The sequence below is a fragment of the Nyctibius grandis genome, chromosome 20, assembly GCF_013368605.1.
Source record: "Nyctibius grandis isolate bNycGra1 chromosome 20, bNycGra1.pri, whole genome shotgun sequence".
Lineage (NCBI taxonomy): Eukaryota > Metazoa > Chordata > Aves > Nyctibiiformes > Nyctibiidae > Nyctibius > Nyctibius grandis.
The window spans coordinates 938892-954934 of record NC_090677.1 but is presented as its reverse complement, the minus strand read 5'-3'; the positions used below and the strand labels follow the sequence as shown (position 1 = coordinate 954934).

Sequence of the window (16043 nt, the reverse complement as noted above, 5' to 3'; positions counted from 1 at the left end):
TTGGTACGTTACACAAGCACCCACATTTTAGATAGCTGTCTTGACCATCCTTAAGACATCTGCTTTACTTCAGTGCGTAAGTCAGGTTGTCTTAACTTACACATCCAGATCCTACACCATGCAAACAGGGTACAAATTCATGAAACTTTACATTTTGTTTGCTACATATTGATAAATTTTGCATCAGTTTAACAGCTCTGCCACAATGCTCTGGAAGATTGCTCGGCTCTATTTAAACAGTAGCCTTCTTCAGTACTAGCCCTGCAGCCAAAATTCTTGTGGCCACTAAATCCAGTGAGCTTAAACAAATAATGTGGCTCCAACTTAAAAGCATTTGCCTGTCACAGACTGCATCAAGAATCTTTTGCGATGGATGAAGTTCAAAAAAACGAGTGGAAACAGGTTCGTTTTCACAGAATCACACAGAATCAGAGAATCAATCAGGTTGGAAGAGACCTCTGGGATCATCGAGTCCAACCATTGCCCTGACACCACCATGGCAACTAGACCAGGGCACTAAGTGCCATGTCCAGGCTTTTCTTAAACACATCCAGAGATGGTGACTGCACCACCTCCCTGGGCAGCCCCTTCCAATGGCTAATGACCCTTGCTGAGAAGAAATGCTTCCTAATGTCCAACCTGAACCTCCCCTGGCAAAGCTTGAGGCTGTGTCCTCTTGTCCTATCACTAGTTGCCTGGGAGAAGAGGCCAGCTCCCACTTTACAACCTCCCTTCAGGTAATTGTAGACTGCAATAAGGTCACCTCTGAGCCTCCTCTTCTCCAGGTTTTGATTAAACCTGCAATTGAAAGAGTACTCTGCAGCTCATAGATGGAATCTCCAGTCAAAACCATGAGAGAGAAAACTCACCGTGCTCCAGAGGTGAAATTTGAGTGACATGGACTCATGTCCCTGGCTCTGCCCAATTTCAGTCAGGTCTCCCATGCATTTGTCCTCACTATGCTGATGGTGCAGCCTCACTCTCTATGGAAGCTTTTCCATTTGTACCTGCAAATACGGGGATAATGCCTTAACTGGGGTTTATACATCCTAAGTGATGCTCTAAATATCAGGCTAGTGGCTTCCTATTTGAGCTCTTCTTGGCTTTCAAATAAAAAAAACACAAAAAAAAAAACAAACACCTGTTGTGTCTGTGCAAGAGTAATGGCACAAAATCAAAAAGCTGAGATTTGCTTGATGATGTCCCTTTTGGACCTGCTTTGCCTGCCTAAAGAATGGTAACAGTCATCCTTGTACAAAGTCCAAAGGAAAAAAAAAAGTTGAGGATTTAAGAGGGAAGTAATAATTGTTCCTAGTCATGAACAACACATGCTCTTGAAATACCTGCCACGATGGTTGATGAGAAAATAACGCCACTTGCAAAGCAGAAGGTAGAGCAGCTGCTTTCTGCACGACAGGGGCAGAGGGCAGGTCCGCCACCATCCAGAGACAAATGTCCTTTTCCCCAGTGCCTCATCCCTAACAAACAGCGGTGACACCTCCATTGGCAACTACCGGCTCATGTGCTCTGGTATTCAGGCTGGCCGTGCCTGCAGAAAACGCTCCTCCACGGTGTGTGCCCTCCTGCAGGAACATTAATAAATCTAGCAAATGAATGGAGGGAAATAAGACGGCTAGTTAGCGTCCCCTTGAGACTCCTCTAATAAAAGACTGCTGGGCCACAAGACAATACCCACCTCGCAACAGATCACTGCACCGCTGCCAAAAAAAAGGCCCCACGAGCTCTTCCTGCCCAGGCAAGCTGCGACTCCGAGATACCCTGTCAGAGCCAGTTAAGCAGCAGCAAAATCAGAGAGTTGCACCACCTGTGTCCCTTCTCCAAGCAGAAGCATCGTGAAACTTCAATTATCTTCCCACAGCAACAAGTCTAACTTCAAGTGGTGAGTCAGAGGCTGCACCTTCTTTTCAGCGATACCCTGAGCCAAGGTAACGTCAAGTGAAACCGGAGTATCTGCCTTACTTCAGCTCTCCCAACGTACTCATTATCATGGTATCTGAGTACATCTGTGTTGGGGTAAAGAAAAGCCATCGCCTCTCCACACTTCATTTCTCTCGTGTGCCTCACAGAGCTCGGCTTCTACTGGGAAAACAGAAAGCAAGCGAGTATCTGATGAGCAGGAGATGTGCTCTCCCCTTCGTGCAATTGCTGTGTTAACAGGATTTAAATGTGCAAAGACGTGTAAGGGAAAAAAAGTGTATATATATTTATATAAATATACACAAACTCCAGTTTAACTAGTTTTTAAATATCTAGCAGGTTTAGATAAACAGCACCATTCAAGCACTCAGACACAAGTTATGCTTGAAGATACCTTCAAGCATCCACATTTCCAACTGAGATTTAGACCACTCTTCTGTCTGCATGCTCCCCACCAGTGAGACGTTGCTGTTCCTTGGTCCATAGGTAGGACTGCAATAAGGACAATGATAAATGCTAAAACGCAGCCACCTCCTGGAGCTGGAGCAGCACTTCATCGAACAGAACTCAGATGTATCGAGCCATTGCCCAATGACATTCGGCCATCGTGATGTTTTGTCAATACAACTCAAAGCCATTATCACTAAACAGAATCACAGAATCAATGAGGTTGGAAGAGACCTCTGGGATCATCGAGTCCAACCATTGCCCTGACACCACCATGGCAACTAGACCATGGCACTAAGTGCCATGTCCAGTCTTTCCTTCAACACCTCCAGAGACGTTAAACACCCCGACACAGATGCTCTCTTGCTTTGTATCCTTTTTTGGTGCAGTTCTTTAGGGCAGGGGATGTGTATTATCTGTCTGAGCTGAGCAAGGTGCTGGCAGCCGGCATGATTGAATTGCTGTCTGCCCATAACAGGAGGCCCACGGGACGTCACATCTGATCAGCCACGAATCGACTGATTTTGTACAAACTGGCAGGCCTGAAAAGCTGGATTGTCAGGAAAATCAAGCCTCCCATGACATCTTGTGCTACAGCCGCTGGAGGTTCTCTGCCTCATGATGTATAGAGGAAACCAGGCAGGTTTTTTAGGGAGACGTAAAGTCTGGACCCTATCAGATGGGACAGCTTTGCAAAAGGAAGAGCTTTGGGGTTGAGAGGGAAGAAAAGGGCAAGCATCCATATGAAGAGAAAAAAATGTTGGGCAGAAGGAGGAAGAGCAGGAACAAGAGACCCAGGGAAGCAACTGAGGGCTCAGAAGAGAAGGGAGAAGAGGATGGTGAGGCCTCTCCTGGGAAGAGCAGCCTGCCGTGCCATGGTGGGCAAAGACAGCGGCATGAAGGCAGAGGGCTCTGGGAACACAATGCCAGAGCAGGAGCCACAAAGGGGACAGAAAACACGCAGGGGGACTCCAGGGAGAACCCGGCAGTGGAGATGAAGGGAACAGATGCAATTGAACTGAGCCCACAGCAACTGCGAATTGCACAACTCCTGCGCTGTTCAATCCCACCCTGCAGGTTCATACCCTGCTGCAGGTCACGGCAGAAAACTGGAAAGGAAGGATCCTGTCCTTTCCCCTCCACAGCCCTCTCTTTCACAACGCTTGAACGCTCAGTTTTTCCTTCCTCACTTCTTAAAGGATGAAGAGAGGGAAAAGAAACCCTACTGCATCCTTTGCCTCTTCCAGCCTCTTCCCCAAGCCCTTGCTGCCGAGCAGGGATCCAGAAGTGAGCTGCAGTTATCACCACTGTGGGCTGGATGACAGCCATGTCCAACAGCCCTGCTGGAGACCGCCTGTCATTTATCAGGTGTCAACATCATTTATCTGTTTCATTCATTAAATATATATATCAAGCTACAAAACACAGTAGTTGCCCTAAGTTGTAAATCTCCTCTATGTGACAAAGTTCAGACACCCTAAATGTCATACGTGACCCCTTATAGACTTTCACTATTTTGAGCAATAGTGAAACTTCAAGGCAAAGAGGTGGACACTAACTCCACTCAGACGAGCAGTTCTTGATCTTCCATTTTACCTAAAGGAATTTCTCAGGTTTTAAAGAGTCGTGATGTTGAAAGCATCTCTATAGCTACTAAGATAACTATTGCTTCCAACAAGCAACAAGGTATAGCTGAATGGCATCATTTGCATCACATTTGGGTTATCTAGACCTTACTTAAGTGCTTGGCTATTGCCTTGATGTGCTGTTGCTGAGTCACAGGGTTATTGATTTCTTCTATTCATCAGAAATGTTACCCACCAAGGAAGTTGTTTTCCTCATTTAGCCTGGGGACGACAAGAGCACTAATGAATTCCCCTCACCCGAGGGATCTTTGCACACAATTGACATCAAATAGGCAGTTCCAGTTGTAACAAGCACTGACAGATCCCTGGGACCCACTTACGCTGGGGGCAGGGAGCAAGGGCTTCAGATTTTCATCACATCCATGTCACCAGTTATTTACTCTTTTGCTCCTGAAGCTGAATGATACTCCCTGGCTGCTCAGCCACAGAAGCCAACAGCATTTCGACATTCCCAGAGCCCAGCTGATACTGGAAAAAATTCCATATACTCCACTGATATTAAAGCATGAGTGTTTTCTATCCTAATAAAAGTCCATCCCGTAGTATCTATGTGTTAATGCAATACTCCCATACATGTGGGTAAGTACATACGTGCACATATACAATTGTCAGTGTATATATTTCTGTTGAACCTAAGAGATCACATTGAACACAGAGTATGCATATATTTACAAGACTCCAGTTTCATTTTTGGTCAACGCAGACAGCTGCATTAGGATTTCTCCTATTTGTTCAGATCACCCACGATCGCCACCTCCCCAAATATTAACTAATGAACAAAATGAGCTGGCCTGGCTGGGTAGTTTTCAAATCCACATCAAGCCCACGTCACAAAGCCGGTCCACAGCTTTCCTGACACAGTTTGTGTGTTTAACAGGAAACACCTCCAATAAATATGCTCACAAACCCAATCAAAAAAAAGGGAATTTTGGAAAAAGAAACACAGCTCCGGGCAGGAAAAGTGTTGCAGTATGACTTTTTCCCAGTGATATCCTACTTCAAGATTGCTCCTAATAAAGAAGTACCAACAACAGTCCGAAGATCCCAATCCTGCTCTGCAATTTTAAAGTCTGGGAGCTCATTTTCTACTTTGAAAGCAGGCACCAGTGTTCCAAGTTTGGCTATACGTGCTCAGGCTGTAGTTTCCAAGGAAACCAGGGACTGCATGAGCATTGCAAAACGCAAGCCCTGTGCTCGCTGTTTCGCAAGTACACTGTAGCTATCTCCGTGACACAAACCCTTCCAGGTAGGTGCTTTACCACTGTTTCTAAAAGACCTTAATACAATTCCAGATGTTTAGGATGTCAGTATACACAGCACATACCCAAGCAACGTTCACACTTGCAACCAAATCACTTTGTGTAGATGTTGAGAGGAGGAGACGGGCATTATTTGTGTTGTTTTAGGCTCCAACGTAGCAAATACTTCTGAATTTTCCTGTTCTATCAGCCCTTCAAAACAAAGACAAGCTAAACAAAATGTGAATGTCAGGGACTTCTCTGCCTGCATGTACCCCCTAGAAATGGCAAAACAGCAGATGAAAAACATTTATACAAATATTTATCCTTCAGTCTGCTACAAATGCAAGTATTTTGGCACCAAGAAAAGCCAAAAGAGAAGAAATACCAGCAGCACAGGCAGTGAGGAGTATCATTTATGACACTAAGCAGCATTTAAACCACTACCACCAACTCCAGTTCAAAAAGCACAGCTTTCCAGGACCCCTTACCTTAAGATAAGGTTCGTATTCAATGACTTCTGAAATCTTAGCATCCCACAGTATCTATCCCAAGCAGGATAACTAAAGAGACAGGTACATATCAAGTCACTGTGCCCTTTTTAACTCTTTAAAGGAGCAATTTTTTTCCCCTTGACTCATATTTTGCATCTGGTGCTCAGGAGACAGTGTTCAGTAAAGGCATGGAGTCCACTCGCCCTCCCAGAGAGTCTTCAACACAGGCTGCTGCGAGCAGCTGCCTAGTCTAAATTTTATGCTACTACATACATTTTTGCTCAATATCAGCACTCTGGAGTTTGTTGTTTTGGGGTTTTTTTGATTAATTTCACACATGTAAGATGCATACTGTGTTTAGGAACACGGGATGCTAAAGCTCAGGACTACTTTAACAGAGAGTCTGGAGAGAAAGCATTCGTGTCCATGGTCTGGGACCTCATTGTCAGTTGATGTACCTTAAAACTACCCACCTACAGCATTCACCCAGTAATACAGATAAGAGGAAAAAAGTTAATTTTGTGGGAAATGAATTTATGGAGATGTATTACCATTAAAAAAATAGTTTCTATGTTAATGATCGCCTTCATTTAAGTGCTATTAGCTTGCTTAAAACTATTGTACTTGCTGAGGAGTTTTGTTTTGCATATAACCACCATAAAGATTTCAATATAGTTTCTGAACAGAACTACTTTGCTTTAAAACGTAGTGTATTCACACTGCACTGCTAAAATGAACATCCGAAAGCAGCAGCAATTCAGAGATGTGTTGCTTACTGCTACTAAGCAGAACTAAAAATAACTGAAATTGCAGTGACGCTTAATCTTGCCGTCACTCATCAAAGCAAGAATCAGGCAGAAAATGACAATGTGGCTTTAATAGCTTTGTCCAGTGAATTGTTTTTGCCTTCCTTTGAGTAAAACACCTCTGGTCCTTAAAGTTTACATTCAGCACAAACATGACCTGACTAAACAAGCGTACTTAGAGATGACCCACAACATCACTTGCCAACAGAGAAAAATCTTTGTCCTTTGCATAATAACTAAACACAATATAGTTATTCGTTACCACCACTATTTACCAAAACCTCAGAAGGCTGAATTACACAAAGAGCCAAACTATCTCACGCTTGCCAATTCACAAGGCATTAAGCAGCACCAGCTCCCAGGCGTGAGTCACACGTGTGCCTCTTGTGTAGAGGAAAGCCCCATCCACCACCACCACCAAGCCAGACCTGTCAAAATAGAGTAAAATAACATTTGACTGACTTGCATTTGCCGCTGTCCTTGACGTGCTTCTGTCAGGAAAGCGTATCAACCTTCACAATAAAAGCTCATCCCTGCGAAGCGCGAGGACGCTCTGCTCTCAGCCCTGCTGCGCAAGCAGAAATGGAGCAAGTTGGGTGTTTGGGGAGTCAAGAGAGGACACGGCTCACGAGGCAGCACTGCCAAGCTGCCCTGCCCAGCCATATAGATGAGAGAAGTTTAGGACTGGACGTAGGCAACAAGTCCCATGTACCTAGATTCAGCAGCACTTGCTACAGGAGCTGGCTGTCCTTCACAGCATCCAAGAGCTTATCCAGGCAAATCAGCCAGCTGAAGCCAAACACAAAAACCACAATAAGGTTTGAGCGGCACCACACCACTGGAACAGCAGGAGAAAAGTGCATCTGTCCCCTTGATAGCTGCCAAGATGAGTGGAAAGCTCACCAGCGTGGACCTACTGGAGATCATGCCCCAAGGCAATGCTCTTGGCCCCACCTTGTATCGGTGGGCATCCTTTCTCAGAGACCTCCTACTAGCAGAGAGACACCACTCCATCACCACTCAACACATTTTAAAGTCCTAACCCTAAAGTTCTAACCCCCCCAAATACTGCATACGGGAAAAAAAAACACACTGAAATTAGTGGATGTCAGCATTTAATTAAGAATTAGCAGATCTTTCCAGGCACATAAATTCTTCTTCAGAACAACGTTAAACTACGTTCAGATGGATTCAAAGTTATACCATGTAGCACATGAAAGCAACCACAGCAGTTAATTATTCTCAAACAAATGACAAACGCATTTCAATCGGTTGCTGGACTCATCATACTGAATTACATCTTGATATTGAGAAAAAAATTCAAGGTCGCACCCCTGCATCCATCACTGCCGACTGCTTTTGAAACGATGTTTCCTGCAGCGCAACACCAAAACCAGAACGTAACAGGACTAAAGAGGCCACCATCCCTCCTCTGATTTCACAGCTCCTGTCCCACCTTTCAGGAAGCAATCACGGCAGGAGCATTGTCTCAGTTCCTGAGCACAGGTCCCTCAATCATCTCAACCATCAGTTTCTAGTGGTTAAATTATGTTACAATCATCCTCCAAATTATTTTAGAAAGAGCAAAGTGTGGGGTTTAAGAAAAGGGGGTGCGTTTTTGGTTGTTTTGGTTTCTTTAGAACCATAGTTTGAGAGTTTTAATTAATGGATGGCTCCTGGGTACCACAGCATAGATACCATTTATACATACCAGTGTTTTATGCAAACACTCTAAATGTGAAGTGCTTTTCAAATATTTCAGGGGGGTTTTATTACTATTACAATCGTTTGAAAATATGCCTCTAGTCCACTCGCCTTCAAAGAACCAATTTGGCCGTTGAAGGGATTTTGTTAAGTCTCTTGTATGTATGTCGTACTTTCCCTAAGGCTATACAACCAAGTATGTTATTTTTTTTAAACTAGAACTCTTAAATACGATTCACAGGCTGCTCCTCCCCCCAAAAACACATCTCTGGCATTTTGGCAGATTCCCCAACTTTACATTCAAAGCATTCCTAAGTCTGTTCACTCACAAAAATAAGTCATTTTTCATCTCACTCAGCATTTTCTATAAATGACCCAGCATTTTGCCGTTACCTCACTTCACGACAGGGCATACACCACCTCTGACAAGAGAAGATTGGGCCCTATATGTTTCTTCACGCTCACGAGCTCTCTGCTTTGTTTTTACTTTCTGCTTCTACATTCTTTTTCCCTTCTGGAAAACAAAACGCACTGATTACACAGTCTTCCAAAAAAGCACGCAGCTGTTGCCAATCTCCAAACGAAACAGCCTTTTAAAACTAAAAGTCCTGGGTATTTTCCCACAGCAAGTACAAAATAACGAAAGCGAAGAGACGAGAGTTACAGCTTCCTAGTTAAAAAGGCCATTCTTTGGTTTGCAGCTCTAAATTCTTAATTGGAGTAACAGTTGGTCTAAACTCGGTCTCACAGTATTCTTTTCATGCTGACATGCTGTTAGCAGCCAGGATATATCCTGCGAGAGGTCAAAGGTGTGGAAAAACAAACAGAGCAGCAATTTTAGAAGATGAAGAGGAGATAAGGATTCGTCACGGCATTTTTCTACCATGGAAAACCATCCAGCTTTCTCCACAGTCTGCGCCCACTTACTCCAGTCACTTCTTGCAAGGAGAAAGAAAAAGCCATGTATTTTAGACCACTGGCTTCTAGTTACTCAAATACTAAAACTGATAAAGATGTCAATGCTTGACTCCTCTCACTGGTCTCATTAACTTGGAAGAAAGCAACAGGATATGTCCCCCCACGGATTTTTAGCTATAAACTCCTCATGTGAATCCACAAAGTCCTGTTTCACATTAAAAAAAAAAGTTTAGAAGCAAAATAAGCCCAACCCTGCAACAGCAACTAACACTCCAAAACATGTATTTTTTTTAAACTATACGTATCTTAAAAGGCGGGGTTTGTGAGCAAGGCAAGATCTTGCAGGAGATTTAATGGTATTTGTTCCAGATGAGGCAATTAAATTCACTTTCACACTTAAAAGCCATTCGGAGTTTAACCATTTTATAACCCAGAATTTTCTCTGTGGAATCACAGCAGCTTCCACAGACACTTGACCACAGAGTCAGACTTGACCACAGAGTCAGACCCACAGGTATCAGAAGTCTACCACAGCCCTCCTGATCACTCCTCCTCATTTCTAATGAGGCTTTCTACTACTACTGATCCTACCAGTCTCCAGCCTCCTTAGGTGCTCCACCAGATCAGGAGGAAAGATCCAGCACCACTTAAGTGCAAAAAAACCCACCAGCTACCAAACAACTGAAGATTTCCTGTGTGTCCTCGCGGTGCTCCTACTTCTGTACAATGCTGGACAACAGGCTGATACTACGGTGGCTTGTCAAAACCAAACGTTGGATGCCATTACCTCAAGAGTCACCAAGGTCTGGCATGAACAGGGCAAAAAAGTCAACCCTTCTTTGCATATTTTGGTAGTTCCTGTTTCTGCTTCCAGATCCTCTCCACCTTAACCTCCAGTACCACCACAAATTGTTATCTTGAACATCAAAATGTCATCAAGATTGTGTCACATTTGTTTAATCAAGACAAGGACCTCCCCTCCACCACACACGAGCACTGTGTAAGCCACATTTGCGACTGCACATAGAAAAGCATAAGAAAAATCAAAATTTAGGTATTAATGATCCCAAATAAACTAAACCGCTTGCACTTCCCCAGTCTCCCAGGTACACCCACCACTAACAGAGCAGGTCATCTGGATTGTATTTTAGTCATGAGAACTACAGGTATGCAAAACACACTGCTCATGTCCTCCTTTATTTAGGTAGCCTTATCTTCCTTTCCATTGGGACACTCAAATTAAAAAGTGCTCATCAGCAGAGTTATGGATTTAGGCAAGCACCCAAGATAACCGCCTATCACCAGAAGACGTGGTGTCACCTCAGCAGGTGTCCATCCTGGTGCATGAGGCTTTGAGGGCTTCTCGTTACCATAAAATGACAGCCCAAACAGAAGAGCAAACACTTCCTAGAGCAACATGCGCTCCTGACACCGTGAGCAAGTATCTTTCCCACCTCACCGATCAACATCTGAATCTGCAAGGTAACTTAAATATTGTAAATAGCGTTAGAGCATTGACCACGCAAGGTCAATATGAAACACTCCCCCAGGCAGGTGGCACGCATTACACCCCACACAAGTCTATGGCAAGGCATTTATGCAACAAGCAATTAAAATTCAAGCTGGAAAACATTAATTCAAGGTTTCATCAGGCTTCCTACGTATTTCACCAAAGGTTCCAGGCTTGTTCTGCTGAACCCTGAAGCGCTTCCCTGAGCTCTGTGGAGCTTGATTCACACTTGGAGGGCACCAAGGGGCAAACACACACACACGCCTGACAGAAAAATAAACATTTTTGGATGCCATTCGCTGTCCTACAGTTTAATTGAAGAAATTAATGCCTCTGGGCTGCCTTATACCACCTGAGACATTTATCAGACACCCCCCCCCGCCTGCCCCCACCTCAGCCCGCTGCCTGCTCACAGGGGAGCCATCCCCCCCCACCTGACAGAGCCCAGTCTCCCCTTTTGGGGTGTTTTTGTCCGGTTTTGGGGTTGGTGGGGGTTTTTTTGGGGGTCCACCACAGTTTCTCTCCATCACCCTTTTGAATCCGGAGCCGCGGCCGTTCGCCTTAAAAGGGCAAAATATCTGTGGAGAAACGGCGGCGGGAATGGCGGGGGTGAGGGGGAAGGGGAGCCGGCAGCCGCCGCCCCGCCACACGGCGACCGGGCCCGGCCGAGGGTCCCGAGGCGGCGGAGCCGGCCCATGGCGGCCGCCTCTCCCTGGGCGGGAGGCCCCGGCGCGGCGGTTGCCAGGAGACGGCGGGGCCCCGCCATGGCCGCGGGAAGGGCAGAGCCAAGCCGGGCCGGGCCGGCAGCACCACCCGGCCGCAACCCCGTAACTTACCGCGGGAGAGGAGCAGGTCCCGGCAGCGGGGAGGCAGCTCCTGCTCTGATATCCCCAGGCAGGGCAATGGCGAGCACCTGGGCATCATCCCTCGCAGCTGCCCCACCTGCCCGCCATCACCCCGCACCCGTGTGGGGCTAGTTAAGTCCCGCATGGGGCTCCCGAGGGGCCTCGCCGGAGCGACCCAGCGTCGAGAGGCCGAGGGCCCCGTCCGCCATGTACCCTAACAAGCGGCTTGGGGGGGGTGACCTGCATCCCAAAGCCCACCCAAAACAAGAACAACCCCAACTACCGGGATGGCTTGAACGATCTTCCGTGACCCCAGTGCTCCCGTTTAATTCAGCGAGGAAGAAGATGTCGGCTGTAAAGGGGAGGCGGATTTACCCGCTGACGGGGAGGTCGAGCCCCAGTTGCCCCCAGCCGAGGGGCACAACCCGGCAGCACCGGGCGGGGAGGGGGGCGGCGAGCCCCGGGCTGGCCCCCGCCGTCCTCCGCTGTGCTTACACATGGAGCCAGGCGCTTCAGCAGGGGATCGCCTCTTTTTTCTCTTTTTTTTTGTCCCTTAAGGAGCGCTGAACCAAATGCATCGCGATTTATTGGCTAGGAGAAGATAAAAGGGAAGGGGGGGAGTGATCCCTCTCGTGCGAGGTCTCCGTTTTCTCCATTAAATCGCTATAATTTGCCTAGTCTGCGGCAAGCGTGAAACCAGGGCAGAGCATCTCCCGGGCGTGCTGGCAGACCAGGTTCCCCCCAACTTCCCCTTCCCCCCGCCCCCCGCACACCCTCCACCGGACCAGGACGCTGCAACGAGCCCGTGCCGCTGCCTTCCTTCCCCCCGCCCCAAAACACCAGCACCCTCCGGACAAGGGAGGCCAGGCAGGGCGGCGAGAAGGCTGCTGGTGCCCCGAGCACCAAGTTTCCCTGCCCGCCCCGCTGGGAATCGCTCCGTGCCGGGCGCCGCTCCTCTCCGGAGGGGAGAAACCCCCGGGTTTCTGCCGTCCCCTCCCGCAGCGGTAAAGCCTCCCCGAAACCGCGATACGCTCCGGTACAACCCGCCGGCAGCAGCAACTCCCCCCGCGGCAGCCCCCCCGCCCCTGCCCCGGCGGGACGGGACGGGGAGGGGGGGGGCCGGCTGGGTCCGACGAGCGCGGCTCTCCCCCCACCTCGGGGCTCACTCCCCTCACACATCCCCCCCCTCAAGCTCCCAAACCCGGAGCTCGCAACTTTCCCACCCCGCGGGGCTACGCGGGAGGGCGCGGGGGCGGGCGGCAGACGGGGCGGCCGCGCTCCGGGGCTCTGCTCCGCGCCCCCCCCCCCCCGGCCCCGGTCCCTCCCTGGCGGGCGGCGGCAGCGAGGACCAGGGCTGGAAGGGAAGCGGCGTCCGGCGGCTGCCCCGCAGGCAGCGCGGGGAGAAGGGGATGGAGAGGCGAGGCACGGCGGGTACCCCGGGGTGATCCCCCCCCGCCCCCTGCTTACTGTGGGCTCTTGGGGTAGAAGGGGAGGGTGACGTGGCTGAGATCCTGGATGTCAAAGGCGGTGGGCTCGGCCGAGATGGCCTGTCGCTTGGTCCTCTGCTCCCCCTGCAAGGTGCCGGCGCTCTGCTGCTGCGCCTGCTGGGTGGCTGGCCGGATCACGGAGCGGTACTTATCCAGCTCGTTCTGGAGCTTCTGGATCAGTTCGTCCTTCTGGTCCAACTCCAGCTCCAGCTCGTCGATGAGCGCATCCCGCTGCCGCAGCTCCTCGATCTTCTCCTGCAGCGCGTACTGTAAATCCCGCAAAGTGCCCATGGTCCTGCCGCCTCGCTCGCCCCTCGCCTCTCCCGGCAACTTTCCCCCCCTTGCCCGCCCGCCGCCTCCCCGCACTTGAGCCAACTTCGCCTCCACCGCCCCCTCCCCTCCCTCCCGGCCCGGCCCGGCGCGGCCCCGCTACCCGCCGGGGCCCCCACCGCAGCCGGACCCCCGCCGCCGGCACCGTGCTCCGGAGCCGGGTTGTTTAGGGGGCGATTTCCAGCCGCCTTGCGTCAGGCTGGGCTGGAGAGGGAGCGGGAGACACACATACACACACACACAGAGGCGGAGGGAAGGAGGGAGGGCGGCGGGGAGGGAGGCAGGGGCGCCTGCGAGGATGCACATGCACTCCCCGCTCCCTCCTTCCCGCCCACACCGCCGGGGGGGATGCGGGGAAGGGGCTGGCGGGCGGCTCCCCCCGGGACTACCGGAGCTCGCCGCCGCCGGGAGCCTGTGCCCAGCCCTCCCCTCCCGGTCCTTTTGCAGGAGGAGGCCATCAAACAGGTCCAAAGGCTGGGAGATGGCTGCACAAACCTGCCCTCTCCGTCCCACTTTCGGGGTGTCCCCCTGGTCCTCTCCCTTCCCATCTTCTGCTCCAATCAAGGGTGCTACTTTTTCCCTATAGAACTTACCCGCTTTACCTCCCATTTACTTTTTTTTTTTTGGTTGTTTTCAACAGCCAATTTTTGTTGTCTTCTCTGAGGGAAAGCACAAGCCAGCGCCTGGCATGGCTCCTGCTCAGTCTCAGCCAGCTTTGGGCTCCAAAAACCCAGATTTTCATGTGAATATCGGTCAAGTGTGCCTGCACTGGAAAAGCCTGGAGGCAGGGCATACGGGTCTTAGAGCACTAAAAAAAAAACCCCTACCTTAAAGTACAGCGAATAGACTTTCTGCGTAGCCCCAGTACCCCCAGGAAAGTGTGAGCTGGTTTCTGCCGTACCAAATGCACCAGGCACGATGCCCCACGCACCAGGATTTTCTGCGTGCCGACAAACCGCGACACGCCGCTTCTACCTATGCGATCCAGCCCACGGGTCCGCAGCACAAAAATAACAAAATAAAATAAATGAGCCGCAGCGGCTGAGCCCTCTGTGCCAAACGGCTCTGTTTGCTTTTGTCTTGCCGGCGTTTGCCGGGCGCAGAAGGGACGGCGATGTATGCCCTGACAACGTGGCTCTCCAGGGCTGAAAGAGGGATCTGCAGGCAAGAAAATAGCTGGTTTGGGGGTTTCCTGATAAGATTACACAGTCTGGAGGAGTCAGGGGTAAAAATCCCCACAGCCCAACTAAATGCAGGAACCCTGCAAGAGCTTCTGCAGCGCTGGGGCACCGGTGCGGTTTCGTGCTCGGATGTTTTCAGGGCAGCAGAAGCAGCTGCTTCAGTTCCCTCTCTGGGAGTTTGATTTAGGCAGGATGCAGCCATGGATCCATTTTTTAGAGGTGGGTGTTTCTGCTGTGTCTAGGCCTCCCCTTCGGGCATTAGCTGGAAATGAGAGACACCCAGACAGAGACTGTTTATGGGATTGAGCTTTTTTTGTTTGGGTGTTGGGGGGTTTTTTTACAGTTACATACTGGCACTTGGCTGAGTCCAAAGTTCCAGCTTTCAACCTGCAGATGGTCTTTATAAAATAAATTTTTTTTAAAATTACAACTCCTCCCTGCTCAACGCTGTTGTTTGAAAGGGCCTGGCCTTTGTCCATAACCATGAGGCTTTGCAGGTTCTTCGATGTATTTGATACCTCCTGCATTTTTCGAGATGCACGTGGGAAAAAAACATTGGGTTATGCAAAACGCTTCAGTTTTCAGTTCCCTTGATACAGACAAGCCAGGCACAAAAGCAAAGTCCCCCGGTTGTTTTCACGGGTTACCAAAGCCTGGAAGTTCAGACAGCATTTTTTACTGTATATTCCCTTCCTTTCAATCTTGCTAGGAACAAAAGTATCAAATAACTTCTGAACATTTCCATTTTAAAGACAACTGGCATTAAATAGATGCACTCCTGCTGCCTACGAACTAGAAATCAATGATAAATAAAGTATTTTAATAGCATTCAGCTGACATGCTTAAAGTTTTATTGGTTTCCTCCCTACAGAAGTGATACCAACTTCTGGGTGAGGGAGACGGCGATACGGTTAACTGAAGCCCACCAGGCTTCAAAGGAATAACAGCCCTGGGGGGGAAACTTGTGCTTAATTTCTTAATTTTGTGCTTAATTTAATGACAAGCAGTAAAGCCACATTACTTGGTTTCTCTGTGAGGTGCACAGCCTGGGACTGAGACAACAGTACCTAGATCAGAAAGGATCTGGAGAAAACTATGAGAAATTATGGGAAATAAAGCCGGTGAGGAATTTAGCTGAGTATATCTAAAGAAAATCTTTATTTACAGGTGGGAAGCAGATTTTCATAAGACCTACAAGGTCTAAAGAGAGATTTTTATGACTCAGTTTTAGATTTGGGACTATAACCAGCAGCTGTCAAGTCTAAGGCTGCTCTTCCCTGATTTAAGGATGAGGCCAAAGAAGCCCAAAGGGCTTCACAACCTGACAGCCGCGTTCTGCTGTGGGAAGGCAGCCAGCAGTTGCCTATTTTCGACTATTCACGGCTCTTCCACAGAAACCATCAGGCGGGTGCAGATCTCCTCCCCGCGGCTCATACTTCAGGCTGTCCTGGTACCGGCTGGTGTGTAATCTCAGGGATCCCAGGGTACCGCCCCACTCC

The 16043-nt window shown here is 49.0% G+C and overlaps 1 protein-coding gene across 2 annotated transcripts in view; it reads right to left on the bottom strand.

The window, feature by feature from the left end:
* PRKG1 (protein kinase cGMP-dependent 1) overlaps positions 1 to 16043 on the bottom strand; it is a 577366-nt gene that overhangs the window by 530362 nt on the left and 30961 nt on the right. The window contains exon 1 of one of the 2 annotated variants that reach the window (XM_068416566.1): positions 13014 to 13324. The exons of the other annotated variant lie outside the window; for it this stretch is intronic. Coding sequence (XP_068272667.1) covers positions 13014 to 13324 — 311 coding nt within the window. Of the gene's footprint in view, positions 1 to 13013; positions 13325 to 16043 lie in introns of those variants that run through there. 2 annotated transcript variants of the gene reach the window in all.